Source organism: Centroberyx gerrardi, chromosome 17 (genome assembly GCF_048128805.1).
Source record: "Centroberyx gerrardi isolate f3 chromosome 17, fCenGer3.hap1.cur.20231027, whole genome shotgun sequence".
Taxonomy (NCBI): domain Eukaryota; kingdom Metazoa; phylum Chordata; class Actinopteri; order Beryciformes; family Berycidae; genus Centroberyx; species Centroberyx gerrardi.
The window spans coordinates 6444915-6456384 of NC_136013.1; the positions used below are offsets into that span (position 1 = coordinate 6444915).

At 43.7% G+C, this 11470-nt stretch overlaps 1 protein-coding gene across 1 annotated transcript in view; it reads left to right on the top strand.

The window, feature by feature from the left end:
- The window catches only part of frmd6 (FERM domain containing 6), a 30613-nt gene extending 23291 nt beyond the window's left edge, over positions 1–7322 (top strand). Inside the window, exons 10-14 of the mRNA XM_071896442.2 lie at positions 305–479; positions 1178–1486; positions 2047–2184; positions 2581–2672; positions 3614–7322. Of these exons, the coding sequence (XP_071752543.1) occupies positions 305–479; positions 1178–1486; positions 2047–2184; positions 2581–2672; positions 3614–3904 (1005 nt within the window). The 3' untranslated portion in view covers positions 3905–7322. The remainder of the gene's footprint in view (positions 1–304; positions 480–1177; positions 1487–2046; positions 2185–2580; positions 2673–3613) is intronic.
- The last annotated feature ends 4148 nt before the right edge of the window (positions 7323–11470 follow it).

Consider the following 11470-nt stretch of genomic DNA (forward strand, 5'->3'; position numbering starts at 1 on the left):
GCCAACATGTCCTCTCCTTGGAAAATCATCAAAACCGGTCGAAAATGGTCTGTTCCGTTCTCTGTATGAAGAAATGAAGAACAGATATGTGAACTCATTGTCGTTTCGTTGTGTTTGGCTATAAGAGCGGCTGCAAAATATTTTTCAAGAAGAGACAGACATCCCTCCTCTGTGGTTTTTCCTGCAGGCCTTTCTGGCACTTAATCAAAGATTGTAAATTCACATTCCTTTTTGATAATTTTATATTATTAACTGCTGCTCAACTGTATTAAACTCGTTTTTTTCCCTCCTTCCACTTTCTCAGGGGAAGAAGTTTGAGATCCTTCCCGACGGTCTCCCCTCGGCTCGTAAACTCATCTACTACACAGGTTGTCCCCTGCGCTCCCGCCACCTCCTGCAGCTGCTCAGCAACAGCCACCGCCTCTACATGAACCTGCAGCCTGTTCTCAAACAGGTCCGCCGATTGGAGGAGAACGAAGGTATTTTCTACTGCGTTTCCTACGTTCTTCGTTTTATTTCCCTTTTGTTTACCCAAGGAATGTTTGCCGAACACATGGACTCCGTTTCAGTAATGCCCTGCATTACTGAAACGGCATCTGAAAGCTGCCCAGCGTACTTTGATCGTTCGCCACTGAAACATTTGGGGGTTAAAGGCATGTTAATTTCAAACATGTTTGGAGTGATTTCTTTGAACTCTGGAGCGCTTAGTCCTTTAGTTCAAGTAATTGGGCAAGTAAGATTCGAACAGAGAACGCCTGAAAAAGCGGATCTCAGTCTTGTTCCAAGTGAACTGCAGTGCGGTTGAGCGGAGAAACAGGAGGAAAAATATACAGAAGTTTAGTCACTACCACTTTGGGTAGAGCAGTGTAACAGGTAGCCAATCAACAGCCTGTTTGATAGAGTCATTGTTTTGCTTTGATTTAATTTGCTCACAGTCAGAGAGTGTAGGTTAGTCAGCACAGGAGGCAAATTTTGAGAACAGGCAAATACCAAAGACTGTATATAACTGGGATATTCAAATGTTATTGCCTCAAAATGTTATCCGCCAGAGTGTTGAGTAATTTTAAGACAAATGTTACCAGATTTTGCACTTGGAAGGTGTTAGAAGTTGGACCATATGCAGTGTGTTGAATTTATTACAATATTTATTTGAATTCCTCTGTCTGATCCCTTGCAGAGAAGAAGCAGTACAGGGAGTCGTACATCAGCGATGCTCTGGAGCTGGACATGGAGCAGCTGGACAAGCGTTCCCGGGCCAGCGGCAGCAGCGCGGGGAGCATGTCTCATCACAAACGCCTGTCCCGCCACTCAACCACCAGCCACGGCAGCTCTCACACCTCCGGCATCGAGACGGACAGCTTCAGGGCCCCGGGCCAGGCCCCCCACAGGCCGCTGCGCACCTGCAGCTCCTCCACGACCAGCCATGGGAGCTCACACACCTCCGGCATCGAGAGCAGCGGCAAGGAGCGCATACTGGATGACGACGGTAAGAGGGAAAAAGAGTTGATGTGTTTGATTGTAAAATCGTGAGCTTAGAATTATAAGGTTCTATCTGCCTTCAGGATAGTTCTGAGATATTGAGCTTCAAAGTTTTCAGCATCCATTGAGTTAAATGGAGATGGGTCCTTTTGTTTTAGAAATTACAGACTCAAAAATCATTATTTTCAAAAAATAACACCACACATATGTCAACAGGCACTCATAGAATAGGTTCATGCGACTAACTCAGTTTTGAATGAGTCCATCCTCAAGGCATTTAGATGGTAGCCAAAGATTTTAAAACAGTGAATAACAAGCTTGTCTTTTTTCTCAAATGGTCACAGTCTCATTTAGTAGTCTTTAAACCCAATCTTAAATTTCCTTTACGGTAATAATTTGCATAATCATATAAACTTGTAAACACAGGGTGTCTGGTAGGTCTCCTTTCCCAGGAAAAATCTGAATAGGATAGGAACCTGTGGATTACCACTTTAAAGCTTTAGTTATCATAGGGATTTCGTAGTGTATTTTAATAATTTTAACACAATCTCATCTTCGTTACCGTAGAGATTGAGATGCTGGTGGATGACCCCAAAGACTATGAGGAGCTTCATGAGATGGCTCTGGAGCTCAACCAGGATCTGTGTATCCACATCACTGAGGACATGCTGACTATGTCTCCTGACCAGACCAACGGATACTCAGGTACAGACACTCTCTCACTGCCCCTGCCCTATCTACACTTATATTTACACTTCAGGTATTTAGCTGACGCACTCATACAGATTGACTTGCAAAGAGTGCAACAGTAAAATAAGCTTTAATTCCTAGCTTGCCAACATTACAAGCAGCCAACAATAACGAGTGCAAGGGTCAAAGCCACAGCACCCAGACAGTAGATGTAACAAATGTCACTGAGAAGAGCTTTTGCTGTGAAATAATGTGACATTTGTGCTGTGAAATTTGTCATAATTCAATTCAAAGTTAAATAGCTGCCTCCTAGCTAGTGCACACACTCACAGCATTCCTTCTTTTGTGAAATGCTGATGTTGATCAAGAGTTGTCACGTAGCTGAATGTGTTTCTATCCTCTGTTCCTCAGGACTTATAGTGAAAGATGTCAGCTCCTCCACCTCCAGCTCGTCTGAGACTGTGGTCAAGATGAGAGGCCAGAGCATCGAGTCTCTTCCGCAGGTAATTCACAGTTAGAATTCAAGGAGTTTCAAGGCACTGTTTGCTCTGTTGTTAAAGACTATTCAGCAAGGAGAGGAACAGATGTGGGCTACAACACACTCCTATAAATCTCACTACTACTACAGTGAGTGAATAAAACTATAATAGAGGATACAGAAAGAACCAATACAAACACAATACACAGCAACATCCAGACACAGCAAATAACTACCGTGTTGTGGAGAAGTATTTGTTTGTGTGGAGAAATGTGTTAAAGGAAAAATCCACCCAAAAACGCTAAAACACTGTTAAAAAACAGCTATTGGCGATGTTCCTCGCATTTCTGGGCCCACTGTGGATTACTGGCCAAACATAGATACACATAACATCACACTGAGATATTTCCAGTGCAACTACAATGGAGTTTGATAGCAGATAGCACCTAAAACATCAACAGCAAACATCAGGTTTTGGTGTCAGTCCCTAAGAATCAAACAGCAAGGGCTTCTTTCTAGACTCACCGTTTAGCACCGACATTCAACAATCAAACAAGGAGAAATCCATCGTAAAAGAAGCAGAGAGACCAATTTCTCCACTGACAGTAGCCTCAATAAACCAATAATCCATAATGCAGCTGCAGCCACAGCTTGCACCTTTGTGGATCTGTTGTCAATCGTGTGTGAAATACAGCACCGTCTTCGACAGCTTTTTTTCTAGTTTGGACAACTGGGCAGGGCATTGTTCCCTCTCCAGTCTCACTTTTTGCTTGACTGGAAGTTCTGGAAACGTACTACACTATTGCTATCACTCTCTCCACCTACATATATACAGCAGGTTGTCTAAAGTCATTCTGTGAAACAAAGGAAATCACTAGCTGAAGTAGAAGTAGATGAAGCAGGTTGAGGGAAAGTTGGTACATCATACTTTTTCATAACGCTTGCTTTGCTACTTTCCACCCACAGACATCTGCGTGCAGGAAACCTCAGTCGTCGACGGACCGGCACAGCCAGTCACTCGACGACATCCGGCTCTACCAGAAGGGCTGCCTGCAGTGGGCGGAGCTCTGCCAGGACACCGCCCACAGCTACACGTTCGGCTGCGCCCAGGAGCTCAGCGACGGCTGCGGCTACCAGGGCCTGGCCGATCAGTGCGCCGGGATGCGCGGAGAACAACACCCCTTCCCCATCAAGAGAGCCAACAAGTACTTCTCCCTGGACCTGACCAGCGACGAGGTCCCGGAGTTCGTGGTGTGAGGGGAGGGGGGCGAGGCGGAAACGGGCGACCTTCGGGGTGATCTTCTGCTCCTCCCCGTCAGCACCTCAGGGAACTGGGAGGGAGAGGAGCGTTGGAGAGGATGATACATGGTGGTTTCCATACTTGGCAGTGAAAAGCACCGATGAGTAAACTGGCCTTAAGTTGTCTTAACTCGGCCCTCCCTTCGCTTACCACTTGAGATGCATAACACTTAATAAACGAACAGACACCGAGAAGCCCGTGGAGGAATCTCGCCGGAATGGGAATTTCAAGAATGAACGCCGGGGTTCGAGAGAAGCTGCGTCTTCGAAAAACGCGGCCCGTGCTGCTCGCCTGCGACACTTCTGCTTGGGAATGGAGTGTGAAAGGAAACGTAAGGGATCGTCTCATCTTCAGAGAGAGATGGAAAAAAATCTTCATTATTATTCAAACAAAACTTTGCCTGCATTCAAAGAGCATGTCTTCTCCAAAGCGGTTTGAAGATCTACATGTTGTGTGTGCCTACTTTGACTAATAACCTGTATAAGGTCACAAACAGACTGCGCAGACACATGCACGTGCCCACACACACACACACACACACACATAAAGAGCATATTAATGTTTTGCTGTGCAGGATATCCATATGTCACACAAAGGACAAGATAATTATGAGCTATGAACCAAAGACAAGCAAACGCTGAAATGGAAATACCTGAAATTTCAACTGTTTTCATGTCCACCTTATTCTCGTAGTGTACAGCCAATAAAATGACTTCACCATACGAGCCCGTGACAGAACACTACACGGTCATTGCGGGAGTGAAACTTGACCGGGACGATGAACATTGGGTTGACCTTTAACCCTTTGAGAAAGAGCGGCGAAGTCTCCCTCCCTCTGCCGGTTTTCCTTCTGCGCAGCGTTGCCACTTCATTTTACCTCACCAGGAAGTGCAGTGTGCCAACTGTCCCGTCACAGACTGGATTCTCAATAACACTCATGTGAACACACACCCAACGTGCCTTCATCACCCTACTATGCAGGTGTCAAACCTTTGCCTTGACAATCACACACCCTCACCTTAGTCACGGGGATGATTCGAAAAGATCCAAGCCATTTTAACTGAAAGCTGTCCTTAGTCGGTGCTCAGTTTGTGTCTCATTGTGGTTAAAACGTTGTACACACACCTTCAGCAGAAGAACCTGGGATTTGCTCTCAAGATGATTTTAGCTATTCAGCATCTTAAATATCAAAAGATCCGATCATGATTTCAGATTGTGCTTCATGTCCTGTGAAACGTCGCTCGACACAGCAGAGTTTCCTAAGAGGAATGAGGCTGAGTAAGTCTCTACATGTCCTTACTCGTGTCGAGCTTGTGGCGAGGAAAGCTTCCCTGTAATATAGATACAAAATGGAGCCCGGTTGGCCACTGGCCAAAAAGAAAACTGACATTTTGACTTTGTTCCACGCATATATATATTCCTTTTTGCTCAGTTGTCTCGATTATCGTTACTTCACATCTGTTTTGTTTCGTCTATTATTTCGAACTGGAATTTGTTGCATTTTTATTTTTCATCCCATCATTTTACCCGATTGAAACCTTGTATGTGTTGTATTTTTGTATGGATTGTTCATGACTTGTATATGTTGAAAAGTTATTCTGTGTGCGGTTGATGTCATTCAGTATTATAAGCAATGTATGTGACAGTATTATGGACGTGTGATGTCAGATTCACATCTTTTATATCGTGGCTCTTTGTACCGAACAAGAAAGACTGGTTTTAGCATTTTATCTCACAGAAGATGCAACTGAGAACTCAACATTGTTCTAGTTGACACACTTATTAGTTACATCGCTTTTCACCCAGGTGTTTTTACTCATAAATCACACAGCTCATATTTAACGTACTACAGAAGGTGTAACTGAGGACAGAAGGTTGTTGTAGTTTACGACAGATAACAGTTAATTGTTTTTCACACTGTTTTTACTTATAAATCACACACAGCTCATCCTTAAATATGCCGCGATTTCAGCTTTAAGATTTTCTCTGATTCAAATAATTTAATGGCTTTGTCTGGAACACTAAGTGATTTGAAGAAGATGAAAAAACACTGTTATACTTCTGTTGGAATGAGCTGGAAGAGACATGAACATTATCCTGACCGCAGAATTATAAGGTTCCACTTGACATTTTGATTAAAAATGAGTGATAAAAGTAATGTAGTTCTACAAACAGGCCTTTACATGTGGTGGAAGAGATCATTCAAGTGGGTAAAAAAACACAAATTGAAAAAAAGGCCACATTAATTACACATTATGGGATGCTAAACCTTTAATGTCCGCTCATGTTAAACCTTTAATGTCCACTCATCGAAACTCATGTGCAGGTCGGACCTTATAATTCAAAGCTCAAGAGTTTGTGTGTGTGTTTGTGTGTGTGTGTGTGTGTGTGTGTGTGTGTGTGTGTGTGTGTGTTGGTAAGCAGATAGCATGAGCTGAACCGAGGCCAACAGTCTTTTAGAAGAAGTCTGTAGATCAGCAAGGAAACGGAACATTTTCCCCTTTTTCCACACAGCCGACAGTGTCTGTTGGGATGATTAGAGTCGGGGTTCTCAAACTATTTTGGGTAGCTGACCCCATGATGAGGTCAGAAAATTCCTGTGACCCCAAGATTTAAAAACACATGAAATTCATATTGTACTGATATGTAAAGTAGGCCCACAGAGCAAAAAATTGTTTAGTTTATCATTACGACAGAAGTCCAGTTCTAAGCTTGTCAGCTGTGTAAAGACAAGCAGTACGGCTTTTACGTTTGTCTCTGCACACTCCAAAAGCTTTTATTTTTGGCTGTAATTTTTCACTTCAAAACAATTACAAGACAATATTGAAATCTTTTTAGATGACTGATTTTTCAACTGATCCCAGGTCAGTATCAGTGAACCCCATGTAGGCAATACAGCATTTCAAACAAGGTTTAAAGAGACAAAATACGTTTATGAATTTGATACTGTTATGTAATTAAAAACAAAAAGATAAGGTTCTATATTTCTTACAGGTTGTTGCTTCCACTGTTTTCAACTTCTAATTATTTCTACTCATAATGGATATTTTCTAAAAACTCATTTTGATGAATAACGATGTTTCTTCTATATTAAAACAGTATGTGTCAAGGTACATAGCCATACACCCACAACCCACATCCTTAGTCTTCATAATTTGTTCTAACTTCTTTCTCTGACTTAAATACATGGTCATACTTACACTATGGAAGAGTCTGTATGTCTGCACTATGTGTCCATAATCCTTTCTGTGAAAGGATCTCCCTTCAGGAAAAAATGAATGATTTTTTTTGTCACCCTATAGTGAAAAATGATTTGTTATTATGAAGTCTGGTCCGTGCCTTCTTGGTACTAATGCCCTCAATATTCAATAAAAAGGTACATTTATTTGCCAAAGTTCTGCTGTTCTTCTCTGGTGATTTCAAAGTTGTTGTGGCAAGTTGCAATACGTTTTTAGCTTATTTATTTAACCTTTATTTAACCAGGTAGTGGGTGGGATTAAGAGTCTCTTTGAAGAAAGACCTGGCCAAAAAGCAGTATAGTATAACATATATATAATAGTATAACAGAAAAGAATACAAACAGAAAAAATAGAACATGCACATCGATGAAGGCTATTTTTCAGGTGATGGACAGAAAAAAGTAATAAAAAGAAATAGAGTCTGCACTCTTAAGTTCTTGCTCCTTGGTAAATTTGTTGTGACGTTTCAACTCCCTGGCCTTAAACCTGCCAAGGAGCAAAAACTTCAATGTGCGGACTCTGTTTCTCTTCAAAATGGCAGAAAAACATTCATGAAAGCTGCAGACAAACAACAACTAAACTGCAATAATTCTGGTTATCGGGTAAAACTGTTTGAACATTAGTCGTCAGTGAGTTGTCTCTTGTTATATTAGGATGTGCTGCCCTCTAGTGTAGAACAACAGTTACTTCCCTCCAGATGTCAGGCTGGCCAGATGGAGGCAGTGTTGTCTGACAGTGGAGCGGAGACACAAGCAGGGGAGCTGCTGGTGCCTCCTTTCCACAGCAAGGCAAGGGCCAAATAAGAGATTAAAAACCCTTTATTAAATTTGATGCATAAGCGCAAACAACAACAACAAACAAAAAGAACAACAACAAAAAGCAAAAAAAAAGTCTCATAAATTGATTTTGTAAGAAATTTAGTAACTTAGATAAAGAGTAATTGTGTGCAGAGTGCAGTGGAAACCATAATGAGGCTCTGCTATAGGTGTGTGTATTTAGAGGCCTGCTATGTGTTTAGGGCTATGTGAGAGAGAAATGCATATTTACACTGTGTGTTCTTCAAACATGGAGTATGTGTACATTTTACATTGTTTGAAGAGATGATAACAGCTTGACAGACTGCACTTGTCTTTTATCAATCCTCTGTGTAGATATTCCTTTTTTTTTTTAGACACAAAGACAGCGCTGACTGCTTTTCTTCCAGGCTTCTGACCTTTTAATGTTTAACAGAAGGCCATCTATGATAAAAAACAAAGAGTCAATATATAAAAAAAAAAAAAAATCAATGGTCTTTTTATACTCTGTCCATGTCCAAGCCTGCCTTGTTGAGAAATGTTGATCAGATCACCAACAGAGGGATCGATTTGAAATCTAAGAGTAAAAAACATGGATGCTTTCTCCAGCAGGCTCCGCCCCCTTCCTCTGACATAGATAGTCTCTCTCTCTCTCTCTCTCTTCCTCTCTCCATCGCTCTCTCTTTCCTCTCTCTCTCTCTCTCTCTCTCTCTCTCTCTCTCTCTCTCTCTCGCTGCCCCTCCTTTGCTCTTGCTTTCCCTCCAAGCTACACAGCTGTACAGGAAATCAGTCATCCACCATCCACTGCTGTCGCCATGGCAACACAGAGGGGAAATCCATTCTCTCTCTCTCTCTCTCTCTCTCTCTCTCTCCCCCACCCCTCCTCTCTCTCTCTTGCTCTCTCTCTCTCTCTTCTTTTGTCTTGTTGAATAAGGTGTAGCTTGGTTCAGTCCACATCCATGTGTTGTTTATTTTTACATCCCAAACCAAGTGAGGTCATCTTGTGCCGACCTTTACAAAGCTTTTAATGTTAGACTCAGATGTTGTCGTGGTGGGAGGGCGACGTGATGATCAGATTTGCTCCATCAAGATCTATTTTTTTTTTATTCTCGCTTTTACATCATGGTGGTGTGACATTCTGGGAGCAGAGACAGATGCCAGCTGAAGCTCTGACGCTCGGCTGTGTCTCTTTTCTAGAATTTTCTCCTCCCGTTTGCGTCCTCTACTTCCTGGTTCCTGCATCGTCGCTCAGCATGCAGCTCCCTACATCTGCACCTTATCTCCTCATCTGTAGCAGCACAACCCAACAGTGTGTGTGTGTGTGTGTGTGTGCGTGCGTGCGTGTGTGTGTGTGTGTGTGTGTGTGTGTGGGCGATCATTGGAGACACGTGTTGGAGGCGTGTGCACATGCAGCAGGGTATTAGGTGACAGTGTCTCCAGCGGTGGTGACCTCTCGGTAATCCCATGGGGCATTGGGGCAGGACAGGCCCGGCCGGGCCAGCAGCTGCTGGAGGAGCCAGATGGTCACAAATCACAAATCAGAATTGAAATCCCCCCCACCCCCCCTCCCTCCCCACCAGCGTTCACTCAAACTAACCCCACCCACCCCGCACACACACACACACACACACACACACACACACACACACACTGCTCATACAGAACCATTAAAGCATCCTCAGGCCTTCATCCCCCTTTCCCTCAGCCTAAATATCACTGAAAACCTTGTAATTAGAATTTTGGCGATTTTCATATTTTGATATTTCCATGTTTTTTGTTCCTCTCTGTGTTGAGAAAATTCTACGACCCCTCAGGCTCATGAAACCCTTTCAAAACCCACTGGATAAACTCAAAAATGCATGCAAAAGTTGACATTTGGGAGATAAGATGTGATATTCAGAATTTCACCCTGTTATCTCTGCCTCTCCACTTCCACCCTAATGCATAACAGCCCTATATGTGCAGCAGTGGTAATGGTATTTTTTTGCGATAATGATGGAGAATATGGTCAAACTTTAAAGCCACAGTATCTGCCCATGGCCTCTTTAAGGTGGATTAACTGCAGCACTTAATAAACCGGCCTATTAGCTAAAACAGCCACACTGACACCACAACAAGGTTCAGAGATGATCCGCTGAGCCGATAATAAAACACAGTAATCAGATTACAAATAAACAAATCTCTCGATTTATCTGGTCCCCGGCGATGGAGGGAGGGGCCTCGCCACCGCCGCCGCCGCCGCCGCCGCCGGCAGCGCTCAGTCGGCTGTGCCAAGAAAGCCAGAACCGAGCTTAACGCACCCAGGAAGGGCTATCACACTTCACTGTCACATCCTGGAGAGAGAGAGAGAGAGAGAGAGCCTTCCTGTGTTCAACTCTACCGGAACTATGACTCACTAATTCTCTCTCTTCCTTCTTTCTCTCTCTCCCTCCCTCTCTCTCTCTCTCTCTCTCTCTCTGTGTGTGTGCTGTAACTTCACGCTGAATAACATCTGCATGAATGGAGCTGAGGAAAATGTGATTCACAGAAAACGTGATGTTCAGGCAGTAGGGCGAAGATGAGTAACATTGCCCAGCTTACCTGCGTACATGAAACACACACACACACACACACACACACACACACACAACAAAGCAGATGCATGGACACACAAACACAGAAAACACACAAACATGAGCGCACAACGTACACAAACAACCCTGACACGCCCACCTGCATCAACATGCACAAACACACACACATGGACACACATGCACCCCCCCCACTCCCTCACACACACACGCCACCACCCCTTGCCTTGCACACACACTCACAAACGCATGAAAACAGATGCATGCACCACACACACACTTGATCTCGCCTAATTGAGTGTATCCTGTACGTGCAGAAAATCCTCTGCATGTAAACACCCAGCTGTGAATGAGTATACGGGCACATACACTGTGTGTGTGTGTGTGTGTGTGTGTGTTTACACGTGTTGTTGTGCTTTGGGGTATGGTCGCTGGGAATTTCTTTCTTTCTTTTTTTTTGGTTTTTAATCTTCCGTGGCTTTAATATACGAGCGGTCTGAAGATTAAAGCCTTTGATTACAGGAGCTCAACTCTGACAGGGGCCATGTGTGTGCAAGAGAACAGGGTTTGGGTTCGATGGTGTGTGTGTGTGTGTGTGTGTGTGTGTGTGTGTAGGGGTTGGAATCATCGAACTATAGCCCTTATCTGTCAGGCTGAAACTCCGCCTCAGCTGCTAACTCAAAACAGAGTTACTGTAAGAATGGAGGGGGGGGGAAATGAGTGTCAGAAATACATGAAGGGAACCGGTGTGAATATCCATGAAGAAATGAGATCCAGCCAGGCGGAGGTATCATGATGAGAGAGGGCCGGGGGGGTGTCAGCCGTCCTGGTATGCGTTTGTTTACTGTAGGTGTTTAGAAAAGACAGTCCCGGCTTTTCCTGTGGAGCCCGGGGAGACAGAGGAGCGAGTTCTGATAGCA